Genomic DNA, 26,290 nt, shown 5'->3' on the forward strand with positions numbered 1-26,290 from the left:
TCCGGGTCACGTGCCGACTGTGAGAGGGCGCTGCCTCCTGAGCTGGTTGGGACAACTTTCTTCAGCAGCTGGATCTCACACAGTTCGTCACTCTGTCAAAGACAGCAGTAAATGCAATACGGAGTAATGCAGGATAAGTTAAAAAATTGTTTAAATGTTTAATGTACAACAGACAACAGTTCATGACATGATCTCACATTGACTTTGTCAAAGTGAACTAAAATTTGTAATGAATTTGTTGCTCCAAAACATATATAAACACCCCTTGTATAAATATGAGTTCCACTATTGTACATACCTGGAGTATGTGTTATCAAACACGAGTGTGTACAGCCCTGTCTGTTTGGCTGTGAGGGTGCCCTGCACCGCCTGCTTGTGGGAGTCACACTTACAGGGCGGCACCAGGTCCTCTGCCTCACTCACGGGAGCAGACTCATTCTCCCGATACTTCACGCTGAACACCACATCCTGCAACAGAAGCAGAGGCATCTCATCACACGTTCCCTTTCAGTGATCTGTGACAACTGTATGACATACAGAGGCTGGTTCCCGCTTCTCTAAGCTCAAAGAAGATGATATAACATATAGAGACTAGGGTGCCATTGTACAAAACAACCCTAGCGCTACGACTGTCGTAAGTCTACGTTAAGGTGTGGGAGTTACGATCACCGTAGCGCTAAGATTGCTTTGTACAACGGCACCCAGGTCTTTTATTGATCTGGTCGATGATTCTATTGATAGCCAATATCTGTATAAGGAACATAATAATGATAAGCATGAAATAAATGGCAGTTTGGTGCAAATATTTCAAGATTTGTTTATCACATAATGTAGGACGCCGATAAAACCAATGTTACATTTCCCGGGGGTGAGTATAGTTACATGCCACTTTTAATAGTCAAGCATTATAACAATGGGGACAACAAGAATACGTTTCACACATAATACACATGACAGGAATCAAACCCTGGGTTTCAGCAAGACAAGTAAACACTTTAACCACTGGGCTATCCTGCCACCATCTTAATATGCAATCTCTTACCTTGGGTTGAGACGTGAACTCCCAGCACAGCTCAGTGTTAACTGTGTCGATGGTGATGGGCACGACAAAGGTCTTTCCTGGCTTGATCCAGATCTCATTCTGCCGGTTTATCTCCCCGTTCTCCAACTCTTCAGCCGACAAGATCATGCTACTTGTCATGCTGCAACCAGTCAAATCGTACGTAATATTCTCCTGTCAATATGTTCAACTTACCAGCTGTTTCCTGGCCTGACATGTTTGCAGCTGTCAGTCAAGCACACTCTCTCAAATTGCTTTGGAGTCTACATTTTGCATTTCTAACAGTATAAATAAGAAATCAAGATTGTATTCTGTACACTCCGGTCAACTGACAAGTTTGGTTATGATAGTGTGTATCATTTTTTAGAAATTCTCAAAATTGCTACATTTTCTGTCAGACCTACCAACGTAGCTGACACCACACCCTGGTGAGGATGCTACAACTACTCCTCAAGGGTGTGTCCAACATACACATGTACGTGTGACACTGGCACTGATCTCAGCAACCCATCAGTTGATTTTAACATAATGTCCTTAGCATTAATATAACATGACTAGATAGATCTACACAACATGAATAGTGAAAAGATATACACAATATGAACAGTGAATAGGTCTACACAACATGAATAGTGAATAGATCTCCACAACATGAATAGTGAACAGATGACAGCACAACATGAACAGAAATACATCTACACAACATGAATAATGAACAGATTTACACAACATGAATAGTGAATAGATCTACTCATGAATAGTGAATAGATCTACACAACATGAATAGTGAATAGATCTACACAGCATGACTTGTGAATAGATCTACAGAACATGAATAGTGAATAGATCTACACAGCATGACTTGTGAATAGATCTACAGAACATGAATAGTGAATAGGTCTACACATGAATAGTGAATAGATCTACACAAGAATAGTGAATAGATCTACACATGAATAGTGAATAGATCTACACAACAAGAACTGTGAATAGATCTACACAACATGAACAGATCATTCTGCCACCAAACAACCAACATCAACCTGTCATACAATAAACAAACATGATCAAAAGGAAACAAAATGATTGCAAGAAAAAACAGAAGCTTCAGAACAGTGAAAGAAAGGAAGAATGAATCATGAACCACAACTAAGTGACATGATTATTACAAGCATATATGGGCTACATTAAGGGTAATGTATAGGTTAATAAGGGACACTTGACACAAAAAGCAATGTTCCAACATGACAGAGTTAACATCATGTACCATGTTTACTCACTGAGGTTGAAACTATTTCTCACAGTCCCATGTTTGTTGCTACATAAGGCATCGAGGAATAAATACAAGCAGTACATTAACACAATACTCAAATATAAACCTACAAAAATTAAGCACAGCCTCTTCTTATTTTCCTAAACCCAAACTTCCACCGGTCCTTCAATATTTATGTACATATTACATGAACATTATTTTGATGTATGGTCTTGATACCCCCAATACCTCATGGCCAGTACAAGAACATGGTGTGTTCCTCCAGAAGGTTGCAGGTACTGGGTTATATAAGATACAAAGAAGCAGAGAGAGCAATTGAAGGTTGTCACATAACTAATGTCATGGAACACTAACAAAACATGTTAATAGATAATTGATGTCAGTTTCGGTATTTCAATACAAGCATGCCACTACATAAACAAACATAAATGTTATTGTTTCATAACTTAAATAAGGATATGATCACTACTACACAGAGAAATATACAGGAACTGGTGCTTGTCCTGTTTCTAGGTGTATATCCCTGTCAGAATATGGGCTTGCTGCAAGCTTAGACAACATCAAATCAGACACTTTAGTAAACACAAGGAGAGGCTCATCTTTAGTATTTCTTGGTTTACAGACTTTTTTCGGCGAAGTCTTTTTAGATAGGTGGTAAACAGGGGTTTAAGTTTTCTTAATATGATAATAAGGACCCGAGAGATTCTTAATTTTCGGCCTGATGTGCAGTAATCCAGACCTTCCAACTATCACAGACTTGCATACTCTGCATTGGATATATTTGTTTCAGGGTCTGTATGACAGACTACAGATGTATGTGTGCTCTTCCAAACAATAGCCACATATGTTTCAAATGAGCAGTGTTCATGAAGCCGGTCTTGCGGCTTAACTAATTGTATGTACACTTCTTTAGTAATTAACATGTAACTTGCATTTAGCAGCATTAAAATAAAGTTGAGCCACATGACACTGAAGCTCACCTGAATTATGAAGAAATACTTTAATGATGTTCTAACTTTATTATGGTGACAAAGACCAATAGTGGGTTAAATCAAAAGTGATGTCAGAAAATAGAAGAAAAGGAGGCAAAGTGAGAATCTTTTATGCCACAACCAACATTTTCTTGTGGCCATTATCGCATCAAAATCAGATCAATACGATACCTCACAACACCTTCAAAGTAAAGTATACTGAAAAGTATTTTCTAGCTCACTTGAGTTTCAGTCAGGTGAGCTAAAAATATTTTTCAGTATACTTTATTAGATTCCCCCAAAACATTTTCAAAGTAATTCTGATGTGTTCCAGATGATATTTGTCAGTGACATTTTACAGGTCACCAAATTGCGTCTATGGTTAATTAAATCAACCTCAACACTGATGGGGTTAAAAACAACCTGGTACATTACAGCTTCCGTTAATTCATTTAGTAGCAAGGAACATTCAGATCGTTAGTAGGAATAGAGACAGAGACACAGTACACACACAACAATAAATACCAGTGTCACAGAATACACCACCATACAGGGCTTACAGTCAGCATTCTTTTCAATACTTTAATCATTATTCCATTGTCATGGCGGCAGACGCCAAAAATGGGCTTCATACATTGTACCCATGTGGAGAATCGAACCCAGGCCTTTGATTAGTCAAGTGAATGTTTTCTCCACAAGGCTGCCCCACCAGCCAACATAGCATGACAAACATCAGTACAGTGAAACCCTGGTAATGTTTGTTACAATTCTTGTGGGAAATATCCTGTTTTGTTCTACCCAATATCACTAACTTGAGTTTCTTTCTTCTTTATAGAGCATCACTGATGTTTAACAGACTAAGCTGGAGAAGTCCTGGAAGAGTAACCTCCCCTTGAGGGATTCATTTATTGAAGTTTTAACATAATCAGCTTATTTTCATTTATTTTGTCCAGGGTTTTTTTAAATTTTAGATCTCATAACGGAGATATATATATAATAATTATTACAGGAGTATGAAATTTTGATTAAAAAAAGGAAAATGGCCTCTAAAAGTTTTCTGAAGAAAATTCATAAAACCAGATCTTACATCAACATTCAGACGAAAAAGCCAGTATGGTGTAGAGGAGGGTTCCTTCCACAAATTATTAGTAATTATCATATAAATATTCATATTATATACCGCCAATTGTTGATATAATGAAGTCAAGTATGTATTGGAAGAGTGCAGCCCCAATCCCTGAGAATCTGATCTTATTCTGCAATACTGTGGGAAGATCTTTCGACACCTCCATAGGTCACATCAGGGGAACCCTGAGCAAACCTTGACACCTTTGACAGCTAAAATGAATCAGATTCATTTCCTTACAGTATTTATTCGCAAATGTTGATCTTACAATAGAAGAACCATATATGCCACAAATACAGTCAAGTCCCGTTAATCCACCATGGTTGGTTGCATATGATTATGTCAGATTATCGAGTATGTCAGATAAACAAAATTAAGTACCAACATTCGTCGATCATGGTTCGCAAAAGGTTCTTCTGGCGTGACCTGTATTGGGATGTCCTCGGCGATAGCGAGAACTTGTATCTGAGTTAATGAGATTGAGGTAATCTAAGCTTGTGATTAATCCTGTTTTCTTTATCTAAAGCATTAATTGTTTATTGTTAAGCAAGTTTATCTCTGCAGCTTTGAAATATGCAGCTACCAGCCGACTCGTCTCGCATCAAAACACGGGCTGTGTACTCGCGGGCAGATGACCGAGGAGTACGCTGATCACTGTGTTGGATTAACGAGTGCAAATTAGGTGTGTCGGAGTCGGAGAGCGAGACTGTCGGATTAACGGGTCTAAATAGCACTGATTTAATCGGTTCCCATCATTAGTGTCGGATAAAGCTGATTGTCGGATTAACGAGACTTGACTGTATACCCTCCAGAGAACTTAGAAGCCTCAACACTGATTGAGAAAAGATGAGTTACCTGACACAACCTGCTGTGAGGTATCCTCAGATTTTATGCAGAGAGATGTTTTTTTGGAGTAAGATCAGGTTTTGATGAGACTGTACCAGAATTAGTTACATAGACGCCACACCACTGGAGTTTGTAAACTACAGGCCAAAATGAATGTACTATGAGATATCAATAACAGTTCATCTCACTTCAAAACCAATCAACTTGACAATAATAACTAGAACCGTCAAATGTCATCTGCTCTTCTGTAATGTTAAAGAAACAATTTACAAAATTTACAAAACATTACTAAATTTTTTGTTTCAGTTTTGAAAAGAAATTAGACGAAAATCTACGAATCAGTTCTACTTATCAGTTCTACTAATCTACTGATCAGTTCATTGAGGCCTGAAAGGTACAGCACCAGTTCTACAGTGTTACACAGGGTACAAGACTCTAGCTACTGTTTTGACCACACCCCACCACTCACTTGGCACTCAGCGCGGCACTGAGGGTGTCTGGGTCGTACTCAGTCAGAGACTTAGAAACTTCTTCATCTGTGATAACGTGGAAAGGATCCTCCCGCTCGGGACTCACAGTTGCTCCCTTAGGGGGCGCTAGTGCCTGCACGCTCACACTGACATGGGAATAATATCTTTCACAATGTGCTCAGTTGTACAGAAGAATTGACAGTCGCAGATTTGAAGAACAAGCATTTAGAGTGAGTGAGTGAGTATTGTTTTACGCCGCTTTTAGCAATATTCCAGCAATATCACGGCGGGGGACACCAGAAATGGGCTTCACACATTGTACCCATGTCGGGAATCGAACCCGGGTCATCGGCGTGACGAGCGAACGCTTTAACCACTAGGCTACCCGACCACCCCCGAAGCATTTACTGTTCCCTCAACTATCAAGACACATATAGTTACTGTTACGTCATGTTGTTGTTGGTTGGTTGTTTAACGCCGCATTCAGCAAAATTCCAGCTATATGACGGCGGTCTGTAAATAATTAAGTCTGGACCAGACAATACAGTGATTGACATCATGAGCATCAATCTACGCAATCATGTTTAAAACAGAAAATACATTTTGTGGGTTTTATGCCACTTCAAATGTAAGAGGAAAGACAAAAGTGATACATATTGAACATGCTAACAAATAAAGGTACCATTCCAGGGGAATCTGGGATCCAAACCCGCAATCAACGAATCATAGCACGACAAAGGGATGTAACTCTGCACAGGGACTTGCAACAACGTAGAACACTGCCCCTGTTCAAAGTTTGAACTATTCACAGTGCAACCAAGGACAACTGTATCGGTGTTTGTTTGTCATTACATCCTCATTCAGCAATTTTACAGCTACATCATGACAGACGTAAATAATCGAATCAGGACCAGACAAACCGGTGACTGATATGGTGACTTCCAGAAACTTGCAGAGAACCTGGTTCTAGACTGACCTGTGATCATGCATCTTCTGAACTTTGTGTTCATCCGTGGCATTCGGACTCCCTGGGGTGGAGAGGGGTGGCGGCAGGATCTGACTGCTGGTGTCCGATTCCGTTGTCTCATCTGGGCATGAAACAGTATCACCATTTTGAGTCTGAACAATCTTAAATGTATTCTTGTATATCTAAAGTGATATTCATAACGAGAAATGACACATATATAGCAAGAATTACTCCATTCCTGGGTCCATGTATAAGGGGAGGTAACTATGCATGTGATAAATACATGTGATAAATACTGACCTGTCTGCAGTTGCTACAGTCAAGGCATATGTTTCCTTATATTTGTCAGGTATGAGGTTTGTCACGTTAATGCTATGTAAACACATTGCTACAATCAAGGTAATGATTCACTGAGTGAAGTAAAGTGAGTGTGTGTTATTTTATGTGTCTGTCAGCACTGATGATAAAAATATACAAAATTGCCTGTAAATATTAAGCCTGGGCTAGACAAACCTGTAGTTGACTTTAAATAGTATCAATATAAGATAGCTACGCGATTAATCGCAAAGAACACTGATGAACAAGGCGTGGTATTTCACAATAAAACAATGTTCTATCATAACGTCATTTCAGGAGATTCGAACATGCGATTGCAGCTTGATGATGCGTAAATTGGACAACGTTAATTTTGAGAGGGAAGTGTTTTGTGAGTTGTTCCCATAGATGTAGCTGGGCTACAGATAAACATGATGGCAGAATGATCGCATCCCAAAGTGGGAGAGATATGACAATAGGTATTGGGAGAAAAGGTATAGATAATCGAAGTGAGGATTTTGAGAATATGCGGGCAATACCAAACTTAACCCACCTGTTCATAAAATAGACTTGTCTGACAATGCCGAGGTCGGATTCTATTCAAGGAGTCAAATATAATTCAAATACGGCTAAATATTTTTAAAGCTTGTACATTTTATCAACATCCTTAAAGAGGTTGTGCATTATGTTCTATCTCATATAAGAAACAAACGACTCGTTGTCGTTGTTTATCATACAATAAAACACTGCAAGGAGAATAAACCACTCGCAGCTGCACCATCATGGTTTATTCTCCCTGAAAATGTTTTATGTATAGGATAAAACACGTCCAAGGGTTGTTATGATATTTAAAACCCGCATCCCGAGGGATTTTCCGAGGGAAAGGCTTTTAAATATCATAACAACCCGAGGGGAAGTGTTTTATCTTACTTATAAACCGATTTTGAACCTTACAACCATTTTTATCAACATTTTCATGTTTCGAACATACTTTCCATGAACCTTAGGAAACGGGCGTAAAATATCTGTTGCTGGCGTACGGATCTTGAAAAGGACATTCTAAAAAGCAGTGCGGCTTATCAACACCTCTGTAGCCTTGTGGTACACTCACTGGGCTACAGATATGAAGATTGCATGTTCGATACGCGGGAATATAGAGAAAACATTTGTCATTTGATTTTACATTTCATTACATGTTACAATCTGAACGGAAGTTATATTAATAAAATACCCAGGACATTATATAAAATCCCAGGGATATTATAACACATTATATAGCAAATATGACTTGAATATCCTATAAAATCCCAGGGACATTACAACGTCCCTGTTTATGAGATTTGACCCGACTTGAGAACAATAGGATGACGTCACCGGAGTTTTATAATGTACGATGTATAATGTCCCACTGTAGTTGATTCTATAAGTAACAATACAAGTTGTCAGGGCACCATGACACACAACCACAGGGTCACACATTGTAACCCCTGCTTCCCATTGTTGTCCACATGTGCTGTCTCCAGGGCACTGTAGTGAGCTCCCACAACACACAAGCCTAATAAGGGCACCTACTCACCCTGTGTGGAGCTGAGATCATCAGTTGACTGGGACGACCCTCGCACAGTCAGGGACCGCAGCAATTCCTCATCAATATCCTCGTCATCGCTGATGTTTGACAGAAGGGAAGTGTTGTTGTCAGATTCCATGCTCTGCTTGTGGGTGATGCACTCGTCACAAACTCTCTCCTTCTTGCTGTGAACAGATCGCCACAAGGAATTGGGTGGGGATTATTCATATACATAGGGCCTCGGCCACCAAAATCCAGTGGTCGATAGTGTGAGCAACAATCCATGTCACTGGCATCAAATGACAGACAACCAGCCATGTAACTACTGATACTTAGACTTCAGAGCTGGTTACATAAATCTGTGTCTTGTTTAATAGACAAACATATACAAATGATGATGTGAAATTGGGGTGAACTTTCACTGTGTGAGAGTGGTGAGAGTAACGTAAAGCCCCTACCTGCTGTGTGAGAGTGGAGTAAGCCCCTACCTGCTGTGTGAGAGTGGAGTAAGCCCCTACCTGCTGTGTGAGAGTGGAGTAAACCCCTACCTGCTGTGTGAGAGTGGAGTAAGCCCCTACCTGCTGTGTGAGAGTGTAGAGAGTGGAGTAAGCCCCTACCTGCTGTGTGAGAGTGTAGAGAGTGGAATAAGCCCCTACCTGCTGTGTGAGAGTGTAGAGAGTGAAGTAAGCCCCTACCTGCTGTGTGAGAGTGGAGTAAGCCCCTACCTGCTGTGTGAGAGTGGAGTAAGCCCCTACCTGCTGTGTGAGAGTGTAGACAGTGGAATAAGCCCCTACCTGCTGTGTGAGAGTGTAGAGAGTGAAGTAAGCCCCTACCTGCTGTGTGAGAGTGTAGAGAGTGGAGTAAGCCCCTACCTGCTGTGTGAGAGTGTAGAGAGTGGAATAAGCCCCTACCTGCTGTGTGAGAGTGTAGAGAGTGAAGTAAGCCCCTACCTGCTGTGTGAGAGTGGAGTAAGCCCCTGCCTGCTGTGTGTGAGTGGAGTAAGCCCCTACCTGCTGTGTGAGAGTGGAGTAAGCCCCTACCTGCTGTGTGAGAGTGTAGACAGTGGAATAAGCCCCTACCTGCTGTGTGAGAGTGTAGAGAGGGAAGTAAGCCCCTACCTGCTGTGTGAGAGTGGAGTAAGCCCCTACCTGCTGTGTGAGAGTGGAGTAAGCCCCTACCTGCTTTTGTGAGTGGAGTGAGGGGAGTAAGCCCCTACCTGCTGTGTGAGAGTGGAGTAAACCCCTACCTGCTGTGTGTGAGTGGAGTAAGCCCCTACCTGCTGTGTGTGAGTGGAGTAAACCCCTACCTGCTGTGTGAGAGTGGAGTAAGCCCTTACCTGCTGTGTGTGAGTGGAGTAAGCCCTTACCTGCTTTGTGTGAGTGGAGTAAGCCCTTACCTGCTGTGTGAGTGTAGAGAGTGGAGTAAGCCCCTACCTGCTGTGTGAGAGTGGAGTAAACCTCTACCTGCTGTGTGAGAGTGTAGAGAGTGGAGTAAGCCCCTACCTGCTGTGTGAGAGTGGAGTAAGCCCCTACCTGCTGTGTGAGAGTGGAGTAAGCCCCTACCTGCTGTGTGAGAGTGGAGTAAGCCCCTACCTGCTGTGTGAGAGTGGAGTAAGCCCTTACCTGCTGTGTGAGAGTGTAGAGAGTGGAGTAAGCCCCTACCTGCTGTGTGAGAGTGGAGTAAACCCCTACCTGCTGTGTTTGAGTTGAGTTAGCCCCTACCTGCTTTGTGTGAGTGGAGTGAGCCCTTCCTGCTGTGTGAGAGTGGAGTAAGCCCCTACCTGCTGTGTGAGAGTGGAGTAAACCCCTACCTGCTGTGTGAGAGTGGAGTAAGCCCCTACCTGCTGTGTGAGAGTGGAGTAAGCCCCTACCTGCTTTTTGTGAGTGGAGTGAGGGGAGTAAGCCCCTACCTGCTGTGTGAGAGTGGAGTAAACCCCTACCTGCTGTGTGTGAGTGGAGTAAGCCCCTACCTGCTGTGTGAGAGTGGAGTAAGCCCCTACCTGCTGTGTGAGAGTGGAGTAAGCCCCTACCTGCTTTTGTGAGTGGAGTGAGGGGAGTAAGCCCCTACCTGCTGTGTGAGAGTGGAGTAAACCCCTACCTGCTGTGTGTGAGTGGAGTAAGCCCCTACCTGCTGTGTGTGAGTGGAGTAAACCCCTACCTGCTGTGTGTGAGTGGAGTAAGCCCCTACCTGCTGTGTGAGAGTGGAGTAAACCCCTACCTGCTGTGTGAGAGTGGAGTAAGCCCCTACCTGCTTTGTGTGAGTGGAGTGAGGGGAGTAAGCCCCTACCTGCTGTGTGTGAGTGGAGTAAACCCCTACCTGCTGTGTGAGAGTGTAGATAGTGGAGTAAGCCCCTACCTGCTGTGTGAGAGTGGAGTAAGCCCCTACCTGCTGTGTGTGAGTGGAGTAAGCCCCTACCTGCTGTGTGAGAGTGGAGTAAACCCCTACCTGCTGTGTGAGAGTGGAGTAAGCCCCTACCTGCTGTGTGTGAGAGTAGAGAGGGGAGTAAGCCCCTAACTGCTGTGTTTGAGTGTAGAGAGTGAAGTAAGCCCCTACCTGCTGTGTGAGAGTGGAGTAAGCCCCTACCTGCTGTGTGAGAGTGGAGTAAACCCCTACCTGCTGTGTGAGAGTGGAGTAAGCCCCTACCTGCTGTGTGAGAGTGGAGTAAGCCCCTACCTGCTTTTTGTGAGTGGAGTGAGGGGAGTAAGCCCCTACCTGCTGTGTGAGAGTGGAGTAAACCCCTACCTGCTGTGTGTGAGTGGAGTAAGCCCCTACCTGCTGTGTGAGAGTGGAGTAAGCCCCTACCTGCTGTGTGAGAGTGGAGTAAGCCCCTACCTGCTTTTGTGAGTGGAGTGAGGGGAGTAAGCCCCTACCTGCTGTGTGAGAGTGGAGTAAACCCCTACCTGCTGTGTGTGAGTGGAGTAAGCCCCTACCTGCTGTGTGTGAGTGGAGTAAACCCCTACCTGCTGTGTGTGAGTGGAGTAAGCCCCTACCTGCTGTGTGAGAGTGGAGTAAACCCCTACCTGCTGTGTGAGAGTGGAGTAAGCCCCTACCTGCTTTGTGTGAGTGGAGTGAGGGGAGTAAGCCCCTACCTGCTGTGTGTGAGTGGAGTAAACCCCTACCTGCTGTGTGAGAGTGTAGATAGTGGAGTAAGCCCCTACCTGCTGTGTGAGAGTGGAGTAAGCCCCTACCTGATGTGTGTGAGTGGAGTAAGCCCCTACCTGCTGTGTGAGAGTGGAGTAAACCCCTACCTGCTGTGTGAGAGTGGAGTAAGCCCCTACCTGCTGTGTGTGAGTGTAGAGAGGGGAGTAAGCCCCTAACTGCTGTGTTTGAGTGTAGAGAGTGAAGTAAGCCCCTACCTGCTGTGTGAGAGTGGAGTAAGCCCCTACCTGCTGTGTGAGAGTGGAGTAAGCCCCTACCTGCTGTGTGAGAGTGGAGTAAGCCCTTACCTGCTGTGTGAGAGTGTAGATAGTGGAGTAAGCCCCTACCTGCTGTGTGTGAGTGGAGTAAGCCCCTACCTGCTGTGTGAGAGCATAGAGAGTGGAGTAAGCCCCTACCTGCTGTGTGCTGTCATCACCCAATGGTCCACACACTTCCAGCAGTAGATCCTCCCACACAGACGACAGTGGTGCTACAACATAATAGAACACTTTGGTAAACCAATGAACATATGGCATTGTACTGACAGACAAGTATTGCATCAAAATTGAGACTCAAACCCATGATACACACATCCCAGAACAGCAAGTGGATGGAAAATCAATTCCATATTTCATATTTTTTTACCCAAAATACCAGAACACAGAAAAAATATTGCAATACATATTGTTTGAAAAGTGTTTTGAAGTATACCGGTAAACCAGTAATACTGTGCAGTCCTAATTATAACCTCATACACAACATAGATCAGTGTGGTAGTGAACTGATAGATCCAAGGACAGGAAGTTAGGATGATTGTTGTCTGTAACACGCCTACCCTCCTGAGCCAGATGGAGAACTCCGCCTTGCACTTGAGGCAGTTTGTTGCGGTGCTGTTGTCCATCCATGTCTCCTTGGCCTGCACCTTCTGCTGGTAGGCCAGCTGGTCTGTCTTCTGCCACAGCTGGTCCTTGTCCCTTGGGAGACAAATGGGAGCTGGCTTTTATCACAGCTCATACATATGTATAGTAAGGATACAACCCTCACATCATGCATGGAATATAGGTGAGATCCATTTTACTGTTACAGTGACTGAGTTGTTTGTTTATGTTTACCTCCTGCCCTGTCATTTCTTTGTCCACTAGTCCCAACCCTCCTTCCATCCACCCCTATACCAACCCTTCCATCCACCCCTATACCCACCCTTCCATCCACCCCTATACCCACCCTTCCATCCACCCCTATACCAACCCTTCCATCCACCCCTATATCCACCATCCACCCATCCATCCACCCCTATACCCACCCTTCCATCCACCCCTATACCCACTAACCCTTCCATCCACCCCTATACCTACCCTTCCATCCACCCCTATACCAACCCTTCCATCCACCCCTATATCCACCATCCACCCATCCATCCACCCCTATACCCACCCTTCCATCCACCCCTATACCCACTAACCCTTCCATCCACCCCTATATCCATCCTTCCATCCACCCCTATACCCACCCTTCCATCCACCCCTATACCCACCCTCCCATCCATCCCTATATCCACCCATCCATCCACCCCTATACCCACCCTTCCATCCATCCCTATTTCCACCCATCCATCCATCCATATACCCACCCTTCCATCCACCTCTATACCCACCCTTCCATCCACCCCTATACCCATCCATCCACCCCTATACCCACCCTTCCATCCATCCCTATACCCACCCTTCCATCCACCCCTATACCCACCCATCCATCCACCCCTATACCCACCCTTCCATCCATCCCTATACCCACCCTTCCATCCACCCCTATACCCACCCATCCATCCACCCCTATACCCACCCTTCCATCCACCCCTATACCCACCCTTCCATCCATCCCTATACCCACCCATCCATCCACCTCTATACCCACCCTTCCATCCACCCCTATACCCATCCATCCATCCACCCCTATACCCGTCCTTCCATCCACCCATCCATCCACCCCTATACCCATCCTTCCATCCACCCCTATACCCACCCTTCCATCCATCCCTATACCCACCCATCCATCCACCTCTATACCCACCCTTCCATCCACCCCTATACCCACCCATCTATCCACCCCTATACCCACCCTTCCATCCACCCCATATCCATCCCAATATCCACCTCTATATCCACCCTTCCATCCATATACCCACCCTTCCATCCATATACCCACCCTTCCATCCACCTCTATACCCACCCATCCAACCATCCCTATACCCACTAACCCTTCCATCCATCCCTATACCCACCCATCCATCCACCCCTATACCCACCCTTCCATCCACCCCATATCCACACCAATATCCACCTCTATACCCACCCATCCATCCACCCCTATACCCACCCTTCCATCCACCCCATATCCACCGTTTCATCCACCCTTATACCCACCCCAACATCCATCCAACTCACTTGATCAGCTTCAGCAATTTCCGCTTGAGCTGCTTCATGTCCGCCTTCAGCCCTGTGATTTCCTCGTCCTTGTCGTGGAGCTGCTGGCTGTACTTCTCTTCCACAGACTCCATGTCAGTCTGCAGCAGCATATAGGGGGATACACATAAACACACACACCCAAGAGGCACATACATTCACTTTTCATACACATCTTAAATAATGTTCTCATGTAAAATCTACCTGAGACAGCCACTCTGAGAGTTTTCTGTTGCCATGTGTCTGAATAAGTTTGGACATTTCTTTCATATTATCCTGTGTACATGTATTGCATACAAGTTTTAACTTACCAATAACAGAAAACTTGGAGCAAAGTATTGCATGACAGACATTTCATTATACATGTAACAGAACCGTAATGTTTGAGCTGTACCAGCAGTCACGTGTTAAATAGTTTTCAATAAAGCTTGAATAGTTGGACAATTGTATCAAGTTTCAGTGCCCGGAGTCTGGGCTGGCTGTGTGCTACAGTTGCCTCACCTCCAGCCTCTCTCGGGCATCTCTCTCCGACACCAGCTCCGTCTCAGTCTGCAGCATAGAACAACATGCATCCACATAAACCAAGGAACATGGATCCAATAGAACTTACAACATGGATCCAAATAGAACTTAGAACATGATGGATCCACATAAACCAAGGAACAGGGATCCAAATAGAACTTAGAACATGGATCCAAATAGAACTTAGAACATGGATCCAAATAGAACTTAGACCATGGATCCACTTAAAACAAGGAACACGGATCCAAATAGAACTTACAATATGGATCCAAATAGAACTTAGAACAACATGGATCAAAATAGAACTTAGAACAACATGGATCAAAACAGAACTTAGAACAACATGGATCCAAATAGAACTTAGAACAACATGGATCAAAACAGAACTTAGAACAACATGGATCCAAATAGAACTTAGAACAACATGGATCCAAATAAAACAAAACATGAAAAGCATGGATCCACATCAAACATGGAATGATACAAATACAAAAGAAACATCTTGAAAGTGGAGACAAAGCAAAGAGTACCATCTGGAGCTTTTCTGTCAGCTTGTTATTGTCCTCATTCCTTTCTTTCAACTGTGAAGTCAAACTTTCAACCTGAAACAAAGTCATCTGTTGTTAGCCACCCAGTGATCACACACACCAGGAGGCTGCTTCACGTTTCAAGGACGTTTAATGTCATGGTTATTGAGATACCGTATTTGACGTAATAAGCGCCTAGGGCGCTCTCCAAATTAGAAATCGGGGATGCACCGCATCTGCATTATTACAGTTATTCACGTCCTGATTGGAGGAAGAAAAGCCAAAGTGATGCAAGCGTTAGATGTTTATCACGACAGTGAAACCCACAAGCAAGGGTGTAGTGCTATCCAACCAAGGAATATCATCAATATAACAACCACTGAACCCAGGTACACAATGAGACACCACAGACACCAACTGGATTAGTGGGCTACCTGGGACCAGAAATATGAAAATAAAGGTCCAAATCATAATTGGCCTAAAAATCTTTTTAAAAAAACATTAAAAATAACATGGGTCAAATTTGGTGTAAGAACAAAAATATTATCTATTTCATCATTATTCACTTTAGAAGAAAAACCCTCGATGGTCAGCTGTCAACAATGTTGAATGTTTACAGTGTGAACACACCTGTCAGGTCAGCTGTCGACAATATTAAAATGTTTACAGTGAGAACACACCTGTCAGGTCAGCTGCCAACAATGTTAAAAGTTTACAGTGTGAACACACCTGTCGGGTCAGCTGTCAACAATGTTGAATGTTTACAGTGTGAACACACCTGTCAGGTCAGCTGTCAACAATATTAAAATGTTTACAGTGAGAACACACCTGTCAGGTCAGCTGCCAACAATGTTGAATGTTTAAAGTGTGAACACACCTGTCAGGTCAGCTGTCAACAATGTTGAATGTTTACAGTGTGAACACACCTGTCAGGTCAGCTGCCAACAATGTTGAATGTTTACAGTGTGAACATACCTGTCAGGTCAGCTGTCAACAATGTTGAATGTTTACAGTGTGAACACACCTGTCAGGTCAGCTGTCGACAATATTAAAATGTTTACAGTGAGAACACACTTGTCAGGTCAGCTGCCAACAATGTTGAATGTTTAAAGTGTGAACACACCTGTCAGGTCAGCTGTCAACAATGTTGAATGCTTACAGTGTGAACACACCTGTCAGGTCAGCTGCCAACAATGTTGAATGTTTACAGTGTGAACATACCTGTCAGGTCAGCTGTCAACAATGTTGAATGTTTAAAGTGTGAACATACCTGTCAGGTCAGCTGTCAACAATGTTGAATGTTTAAAGTGTGAACATACCTGTCAGGTCAGCTGCCAACAATGTTGACTGTTTACAGTGTGAACACACCTGTCAGGTCAGCTGCCAACAATGTTGAATGTTTACAGTGAGAACACACCTGTCGGGTCAGCTGTCAACAATGTTGAATGTATACAGTGTGAACACACCTGTCAGGTCAGCTGTCAACAATGTTGAATGTTTACAGTGAGAACACACCTGTCAGGTCAGCTGTCAACAACGTTGAATGTTTACAGTGTGAACACACCTGTCAGGTCAGCTGTCAACAATGTTGAATGTATACAGTGTGAACACACCTGTCAGGTCAGCTGTCAACAATGTTGAATGTTTACAGTGTGAACACACCTGTCAGGTCAGCTGTCAACAATGCTGAATGTTTACAGTGTGAACACACCTGTCGGGTCAGCTGTCAACAATGCTGAATGTTTAAAGTGTGAACACACCTGATGAGTCACCTTGTTGGTCTCCTCCTCTCGGCCTGTCTGCAGTGATGTCACTTCCTGTTCTAGATGCACGATAGTTGCTTCCTGTTCGGCCAGTTTGTTGGTCAGTTCGGTCACCTCATCATCCTGACTTGTGTAACTCTGGAATCACAAATACATACTTTTTGTGAGGTCACAGCACATCATGTGTAAAATCAAAGCATCAGCATTATTTAAGCATTAGCAAACACCATGTTAACTTGACATAAACCAGAGATGTTGGAACGATTAATAATTATATGTTATATGACAGTTATCATGAGAGAAAAAAACAAGTCTAAATCGGTTTAATAACCAGTAGCATAGAATATTTTCTTTACCTGGGATAGACCACCTAGCCTGAGCGATTCCTCAATACACTCAAGATGCTCCATCTACCCTGAGCTTCTTCCACCTACCCTGAGTGACTCTCTCACCTACCCTGAGTGACTCTCTCACCTACCCTGAGTGACTCTCTCACCTACCCTGAGTGACTCTCTCACCTACCCTGAGTGACCCTCCCACCTACCCTGAGTGACCCTCCCACCTACCCTGGGTAACTCTCCCACCTACCCAGAGTGACCCTCCCACCTACCCTGAGTGACCCTCCCACCTATCCTGAGTGACCCTCCCACCTATCCTGAGTGACCCTCCCACCTATCCTGAGTGACCCTCCCACCTATCCTGAGTGACCCTCCCACCTACCCTGGGTGACCCTCCCACCTATCCTGAGTGACTCTCCCACCTACCCTGAGTGACTCTTCATGCTGCATCTGCTCTGAGCTGAGCTGGAACTGGAGAGCTGAGATCTCCTGGTTGAGAGACTCTATCTGTGTCTGCAAGCCTGACTGTTGTCCAGACATTGACTCTAGTTCCTCACATCTCCTTGACCTCTCTTCTAGCGACTTCTCCAACTCTGTAACATCACTGGTCAGCTTTAGCACAGTCATCTGGAGTTCTTCATTATTGCTCTCTTTCTCACCCATATTTTTCTCTGCCTGATCCAAGGATTTCTTCAAACCCTCCCTGTCTTCTTCTGCTTCTCGTAACTGATCCAGTAATGTCTCTTTGTTTTTCTCCAGGCTCAGGACATTTTCTTCAAATTGTTCCAATTGACATTTTGACTCTTCCAGTTTTCCCTCCAGAAGAGTTATTGCTTCTTCTTTCTCGGTCACTGTAACATCTTTCTCAGTTTCAAGATCTTTCAAACTTTCTTTCAATTTATCTAACTCAGACATCAAACTTTCCTTCTCTTTTTCAATACTCTCTTTGGCAGAAGCAATCTCTTGTCCCTCATTTTCAAACAGATTGAGTTTCGCCTTCAGTTCCCGGTAACTTGCCTCCAGGTTTTTGAGGATAGTCGTCACCTCCTCCTTCTCTTGTTCTGCTCTTTCTTTCAAGGAACATGCTTGTTCCAGTTCATCTGATGTCTCCTTCAGCTGAGCCTTGATGATCTGTGTGTCACTGAGTGCCTCCTCCAGCTGAGTGTTGAGCTGGTTCCTCTCCTTCTCATGAGTCAGGAGCATCTCCTCGTATTTCTCCTCCTGAGATTTCAGCTCTGTCCGGACATCAGTAACAGATACTTTGAGAGTCATGACCTCCTCAGAACTGATCTTCAACTTCTGTTCTACCTCCTGTCGTGACGTCTGCTCTTTGACAATAAATCCTTGAAGATTCTGACATTCGTTCTGGGAGGAGCTAAGAAGTGTTTTCACCTTACTGACCTCTCCTTCCAAATTTCCTTTTTCTTTCTCTATTTGAGATTTTAGCTTTGATGTCTTTTCTAAATCATCCTTCAAGTTCTGTTTCTCATTTTCAACCGACTTGATTATGTTGTCCTTCTCACTGATTTCTTTATCCTTCAACCTGCCCACCTCCTCCTGATGCTGAACATCTTTCCCTTTCAAATCTTCTGCTGTTTGCAGTTTTTCATTGGTAGTTGCCAAGGTGACCTTGAGGTCATTGAGATCATGGGTCAGAGTTGTTACCTCTTCCCTGAGAGAAATATTATCAGATTTCATCTGTTCGTTTTCTTCATCCAAGCTGGAACATTTGTCTACCAACTTCTCATGTTTGGTCGTGAGATCGGAGTAATTTGAACACTGGTCCTGCAGCAGTCGTTCCTTCTCTGTCAGATCACTTCTCAAGCTTGACTCAAGTTCTCTTGCATCACCTAGTGATTTCTGTAAACTAGAAAACTTCTCTTCCAGATTCTGGAGCTGTGTCCCTTTATCTGACTCTCCTGCTTGTAGATGATTCAGCTTACCCTGAAGGATCTCTTTCTCACTTTCCATGTCGGAGATCTTGGTTGACAGCTTCTGAACGTGCAGCGATATTGAAGACATTGTTTGTCTACAGTCAGATGCATCAACAGAATCCTAGAACAAAAAACAACTACTTAAAAATCATTTGTAATCATCATTGTACAATATTAAAAACATTTAATACGAAAATAGCCCTATACTTATCTGTTTACAGAAAGTCTGACAACAAATGTACATTCAAACATAAACACAACCAGAACTCAGCAAGAACTAGACAAGTTTTACTCCAGCTGGGCTTGTGGTCCTCCAAGTGCAATACTGACCATCAGGAGTATCCATGAGTTCACTGAATAAACTAAAAGAGTCAATCTCCTATATTATCTGTAGTATCACAGATAACAGTTCTCCATACAGTGTCAGCTACTTCTGTGATTGACTGACCTGCTGGACCACACATCTGCTACTTGTGTGACTGACTCACCTGATCTATGCGACATGTCTTAGAACATCTGCTACTTGTGTGACTGACTGACTTGATCTATGCGACATGTCTGAAGGACATCTGCTACTTGTGTGACTGACTGACCTGATCTAGGCGACATGTCTGAGAACGTCTGCTACTTGTGTGACTGACTGACCTGATCTATGCGACATGTCTTAGAACATCTGCTACGTGTGTGACTGACTGACCTGATCCATGCGACATGTCTTAGAACATCTGCTACTTGTTTGACTAACTGACCTGATCTATGCGACATGTCTGAGAACATCTGCTACTTGTTTGACTAACTGACCTGATCTACGCGACAGTCTGAGAATGTCTGCTACTTGTGTGACTGACTGACTTGATCTATGTGACATGTCTAACAACATCTGCTACTTGTGTGACTGACTGACCTGATCTATGCGACATGTCTGAGAACGTCTGCTACTTGTGTGACTGACTGACCTGATCCATGCGACATGTCTTAGAATGTCTGCTACCTGTGTGACTGACTGACCTGATCTAAGCAACATGACTGAAGGACATCTGCTACTTGTGTGACTGACTGACCTGATCTATGCGACATGTCTGAGAATGTCTGCTACTTGTGTGACTGACTGACCTGATCTATGCGACATGTCTGAGAATGTCTGCTACTTGTGTGACTGACTGACCTGATCTATGCGACATGTCTTAGAATGTCTGCTACCTGTGTGACTGACTGACTGACCTGATCTATGCGACATGTTCTGAAGGACATCTGCTACTTGTGTGACTGACTGACCTGATCTATGCGACATGTACGAAGGACATCCAGGACTGCCTCCTCATGTTCATCAAGCCGACCCGACAACTTCTTCAGGTCAGCTTCCTTCTCCTGCAGCTCCAGCTCTGACTGACGCAGTTCCGACTCCGTCTGGGCATGGACAAGGTCAAGGTCACGTTGCTGTGTCTCATTGCTTTGCTGGAACTCCCCGAATGCTTTACGGAGTTCGTCCAGGTTGTCCATGATGTGTTCCTTCTCACTTGCTAGCTTCTCCCGCTCAGACTCCAGTTGACCTTTCTCCAAGGTCAGCTGCTGGATTTCCTCCCTCATCTCGCTCATCTTCTTTGAGATTGTTTCTTGACACAACTTGACATCACCCAAGAAATTATCAACTTCAAACTGACTGCCATCGACGTCATCAATACTGTCTGAACCTGCCAGAAGGTTGAATTTGGTGTAACACTGAACAAGCATATTGTCCTTAATCCCAGATTTCAATTTCAGTTCTGAAACCTCTGATGACAGTTTTTCTATTTCTGATCTCTTAAGATCCACTTCATCATTCTTTCCCATGAGATCTGCCTGCAAGGACTCGACTGTTCTTGTGTTGGATTCAGTCAAATCTTTCAATTCATTTTGAAAAATCAACATGTTTTTTTCTGAATCTTGTTTCACTTTTAAAACAGTTTCTTCAAGACCACTTTTCACTTGTTCAACAGTCTCCACATCCTTTTCCAGCTGCTCACATTTCTTTGTCAATTCTTCATTAGCTGCCTGAAGTCTGACATTAGCTAGTTCCACCTCCTTCAGACTGGCCACTACCTCGTGCAGCTTGTTGGCCGCCTCCAGCTGACTTGTTGCCTTCGATTCCTTGCCATCCAGAGACTCTTGTAACTTGGTCAACAACTCTGTGTTCTTCTCCTCGCCAACCTTGACCTTTACTTCCAGTGACTCAATCTGTTCTCCTTTCCTTCTCTCCGACTCAGAGGTCAAGGAAATCTCTTTCTCCAAAGCTTTTGTCTGAACAAGTAGTTCTGTTCTCTCAGCATCCAGTCTTTCTACTTCTTCTTTGTGCCTCTCACTAATGGCCGCCACCTCCCTCCTGACATCATCCAGTTGTGACCTGACCTGCTCCAGCTGGCCGTCTGCCTCTGTCTTCTGCTCCCTGAGAGCCTGCAGCTGATTGGTCAGATCTTGCTCCTTGGTCAGCCAATCCTTCTCTGTACTGCCATTTTCAATACACATCTTGTCGTGTCTGGAAAATATAACACAAATTGATATCGGTACATCCAATATGGTTTCATCAAAATATTCTGCTACAAGATTAATCTTTTCCTTGATTTGGGGGATATCAAGTATTTTCTACACATGAATAACAGGCACTCTGATATATGAATAAGAGGAAAACTTTAAGTAATGGATGACAATCAGTGACTGGTCTATGTGTACAAAATCATAACCAGTTCTCAGTGATGAGATTCCATCAATTTCTAACACTTCTTAAATGTCAAGTCCAAGTTCACATCATGCCAAGTAAACAATGTGACAGTCAACAGGGATGAAGTTTTGTTGGTTTGTTTGTTTGTTGTTTAACGCTGCACTCGGCAATATTCCAGCTATATGATGGGGGTCTTTAAATAATCAAGTCTGGACCATACAATCAAGTGATTGACATCATGAGCATTCGATCAATGCAATTGGGATATGATGACATGCATCAACCAAGTCAGCAAGCCTGACCATCCAATCACATTAAACACCTCTTACAACAAGCATAGTTGCCTTTTACAGCAAGCATGGGTTGCTGAAGCCCTATTCTACCCCAGATCTTCACGGGTCTCATTCAAAGTAGGTTTATAGTGTATGGGGAGTGGAAGCAGCAGATGATGGCAGGGGGTTCAGGACAAACTGAGTCTTCAGCATCCAGGTATACTGAGTCTTCAGCATCCAGGTATACTGAGTCTTCAGCATCCAGGTGTACTGAGTCTTCAGAATCCAGGTGTACTGAGTCTTCAGCATCCAGGTGTACTGAGTCTTCAGCATCCAGGTGTACTGAGTCTTCAGCATCTAGGTGTACTGAGTCTTCAGCATCCAGGTGTACTGAGTCTTCAGCATCCAGGTATACTGAGTCTTCAGCATCCAGGTGTACTGAGTCTTCAGCATCCAGGTGTACTGAGTCTTCAGCATCCAGGTATACTGAGTCTTCAGCATCCAGGTATACTGAGTCTTCAGCATCCAGGTGCATTGAGTCTTCAGCATCCAGGTATACTGAGTCTTCAGCATCCAGGTGTACTGAGTCTTCAGCATCCAGGTATACTGAGTCTTCAGCATCCAGGTGTACTGAGTCTTCAGCATCCAGGTGTACTGAGTCTTCAGCATCCAGGTATACTGAGTCTTCAGCATCCAGGTGTACTGAGTCTTCAGCATCCAGGTATACTGAGTCTTCAGCATCCAGGTGTATTGAGTCTTCAGCATCCAGGTATACTGAGTCTTCAGCATCCAGGTGTACTGAGTCTTCAGCATCCAGGTATACTGAGTCTTCAGCATCCAGGTATACTGAGTCTTCAGCATCCAGGTGTACTGAGTCTTCAGCATCCAGGTATACTGAGTCTTCAGCATCCAGGTGTATTGAGTCTTCAGCATCCAGGTATACTGAGTCTTCAGCATCCAGGTGTACTGAGTCTTCAGCATCCAGGTATACTGAGTCTTCAGCATCCAGGTGTACTGAGTCTTCAGCATCCAGGTATACTGAGTCTTCAGCATCCAGGTGTATTGAGTCTTCAGCATCCAGGTGTACTGAGTCTTCAGCATCCAGGTATACTGAGTCTTCAGCATCCAGGTATACTGAGTCTTCAGCATCCAGGTATACTGAGTGCTGAGATAATGAGGGGGAACCATTGTGTTGATCCAGACACTGTTTAATTCCAGGGCAGAAAAGGTCCCGCTTCAGTTTTCCACTGGCCATGGTGATAGAGCTGGAATATTGCTGACTGGAGTAAAACTACATGCAGTCACTCACTAAAAGGAAGATACTACACATTAACTGGTACTGACATTAACTGGTATTGAATCAACTGGTATTGACATTACCATTAACCGGTACTGACATCAACTGGTATTGACATTAACATTATCTGGTATTGACATTAACATTATCTGGTATTGACATTAACATTATCTGGTTTTGACATTGACATTAACTGGTATTGACATTAACTGGCATTGACATTAACATTAACTGGTTTTGACATTAACATTATCTGGTATTGACATTGACATTAACATTAACTGGTATTGACATTAACTTGTACTGACAATAACTGGTATTGACACTAACATTAACTGGTATTGACATTAACATCAACTGGTATTGACATTAACATTATCTGGTATTGACATTGACATTAACATTAACTGGTATTGACATTAACTTGTACTGACAATAACTGGTATTGACACTAACATCAACTGTATTGACATTAATATTATCTGGTATTGACATTGACATTAACATTAACTGGTATTGACATTAACTTGTACTGACAATAACTGGTATTGACACTAACATTAACTTGTATTGACATTTACATCACCTGGTATTGACATTAACATCACCTGGTATTGACATTAACTGGTATTGACATTAACATTAACTGGTACCGACATTACCATTAACTGGCATTGACATGATCAGTTATTCCAGACTTGCCTCTTCTCCAGCTGGAGGTGTCGCTCCTGCAGCTCTGTGTGCTGTTCCTGGAGGTCTCGCAGCTGCTCCTGCATGGCGTGCAACTCCCCCTGCGTGGACCACGCCGACTGACTCACCTCCATCTTCTCCTGCTGAAGGGACCCAACCTGAGAGAAACACACAATATGACAGAGGCACATGCATCACACGCAGCAAACATATTTACAAGAGTTCCTACTGTCAATAGCATGTTACAGCTAAAGGGGGAAAAAAGCCCAAAGTGAAACATGTTGCAGATATTTACCTTTTTTGAAAAATACACAAGAATATGTTGTATTCCAAACCTTGATCAGTAAATCCTGGTAGCTAAGTGTTGTGCCTTATGCCACTGGCCCTCGTGTGACACCCCATAACATACGTGGACAGCTATGTCCATCTTCCAGAGGCAAAAGCATCCCCTAGCCTTTTTATCAAAGTCTTGTTTCCACTCTTGCTACATTAAGCCCACTTTCTTGAGCTAAATATGATTGGATTATCATACATATCGATAGTCCAATCAGAGAACGCTTCACAAAATCAACATCCACGACTGGTTCACCTTTGTATGAAAGTGACTTACCGCTGCCTGTCTTTGTTGACATTGAAATGTTTTTTCATCTTTTGAACCCCTCAAGGATTGCCGATGCTTGCTGTGTCAGGTATGAAATTTTTCGTTATCTGATCGACTAGATCGTCACCTATGGTAGTCGCCATCTTTGTGAAGCTATACGAGATAAGAACAGCGATCTGATTGGATATCACGTTTTCATTACGAGGGGCACAACTTGTGACCTACATGAGGTGGCGCCAGGGTCGAGCCAAGAAAAGTGGCCTAGATGTGGCAAGGTTAGAAACTAGGCTTTGATATAGGCTAGTGGACACACTTGCCTCAGTAAGATGATGAACTCCATGCAGAAGAGAATGATAATATAGAAGACACACACACACATACTCACACACACACACACACACACAAATACCCACACAGGAGTTTATGTTTCATAGACCTTGATGCACCCCTGACATCTACTGCAGACCTTATGACCTTAGCACTGTACTGGAACAGACACATAGGCATAGTGCTACCACCATCTGAGGTGTCGGGACACTTGACAAATGGAGTTCATTGTGACAACCCTTTCTATGCACTGGAGCCCCTTGTTATGACTGACCTGGTCCATAAGCTGTGTCCGGACTGTCTCGGACGTCTCCAGGTCCTGTGTGAGCTTGTCCACCTCACTGGAGTTGTCAGCATAGAGAGGCATACTCAGCAGACTTGACGTATCCTGTGGCACAGACAGACACTCAATAATACCTATTCAAAACATCAACGCAACGTAAACATCAACATCAACGCCAGAGAATAATCAGTCTCAATTATCTGCAGAAACAGATTCCATCGGGCATAAAAGGCAAAATAGTGATCTAAATATGAATGGATCACTGAAATGGGCAGTTCATTTATCATGTGCCCGATTCCATTCACCTAGACAATGGTCATGGTGCTAATGAAACCATTATTATCCCAGTCAATGGATCGGTGTGCACCCGATTACATGTCTGTCTCATCAAGTGATCTGCAAAGTTGATATGTTGGTGCAGGTCACTAGATGAGACAAATATGTTATTTCACAAGACAAAGACAATGGTTCTATGTAGTATTTTCTTGAATGATTGCCACAATCTTACTCCAAAGTGTCACTCAAGTAGACTAATAATAGCATGGAGTTAGGTAAGTTGTACTGGCTGTATTGTACATTCAACAAGACCTTTGAGATGTGTACTAGAGGGCAAATTGTTGTCCTGACACTGACCTGCATGCTGATGGAGGCCATGCTGCCGATGCTGGAGCGCCGGCTGGGTGGGTTCCATGTGTAGTTACCTCCCTGCTTCCTGGGGACAAACAATCATGATCATTACCTCTGTGTCACATAGGGGGAAATACCTCATCATCTATCTTAAAATTGTACCATCAGTCATAAGTTAATAAATCTGAAATTGAAACATTTATTCTGACTCCATCTAAC

At 43.6% G+C, this 26,290-nt stretch overlaps 1 protein-coding gene across 3 annotated transcripts in view; it reads right to left on the bottom strand.

Moving 5' to 3' along the window:
• Nucleotides 1-26,290, bottom strand: part of LOC139465887 (FYVE and coiled-coil domain-containing protein 1-like) — a 46,611-nt gene that overhangs the window by 10,313 nt on the left and 10,008 nt on the right. Inside the window, exons 7-22 of one of the 3 annotated variants that reach the window (XM_071247863.1) lie at nucleotides 26,078-26,156; nucleotides 25,436-25,549; nucleotides 24,246-24,391; nucleotides 20,555-21,791; nucleotides 17,772-19,400; nucleotides 17,017-17,145; nucleotides 15,248-15,319; nucleotides 14,697-14,744; nucleotides 14,178-14,296; nucleotides 12,569-12,707; nucleotides 12,150-12,223; nucleotides 8,605-8,780; nucleotides 6,723-6,834; nucleotides 5,746-5,892; nucleotides 1,043-1,202; nucleotides 299-468 (exon numbers count right to left, since the gene is read on the bottom strand). In XM_071247863.1, the coding sequence (XP_071103964.1) occupies nucleotides 299-468; nucleotides 1,043-1,202; nucleotides 5,746-5,892; nucleotides 6,723-6,834; nucleotides 8,605-8,780; nucleotides 12,150-12,223; nucleotides 12,569-12,707; nucleotides 14,178-14,296; nucleotides 14,697-14,744; nucleotides 15,248-15,319; nucleotides 17,017-17,145; nucleotides 17,772-19,400; nucleotides 20,555-21,791; nucleotides 24,246-24,391; nucleotides 25,436-25,549; nucleotides 26,078-26,156 (4,551 nt within the window). Of the gene's footprint in view, nucleotides 1-298; nucleotides 469-1,042; nucleotides 1,203-5,745; nucleotides 5,893-6,722; nucleotides 6,835-8,604; nucleotides 8,781-12,149; nucleotides 12,224-12,568; nucleotides 12,708-14,177; nucleotides 14,297-14,696; nucleotides 14,745-15,247; nucleotides 15,320-17,004; nucleotides 17,146-17,771; nucleotides 19,401-20,554; nucleotides 21,792-24,245; nucleotides 24,392-25,435; nucleotides 25,550-26,077; nucleotides 26,157-26,290 lie in introns of all 3 variants that reach the window. The other 2 variants (XM_071247862.1, XM_071247864.1) reach the window with 2 other exon arrangements.

The sequence above is a fragment of the Haliotis cracherodii genome, unplaced genomic scaffold, assembly GCF_022045235.1.
Source record: "Haliotis cracherodii isolate W230 unplaced genomic scaffold, xgHalCrac1.p SCAF_18, whole genome shotgun sequence".
Lineage (NCBI taxonomy): Eukaryota > Metazoa > Mollusca > Gastropoda > Lepetellida > Haliotidae > Haliotis > Haliotis cracherodii.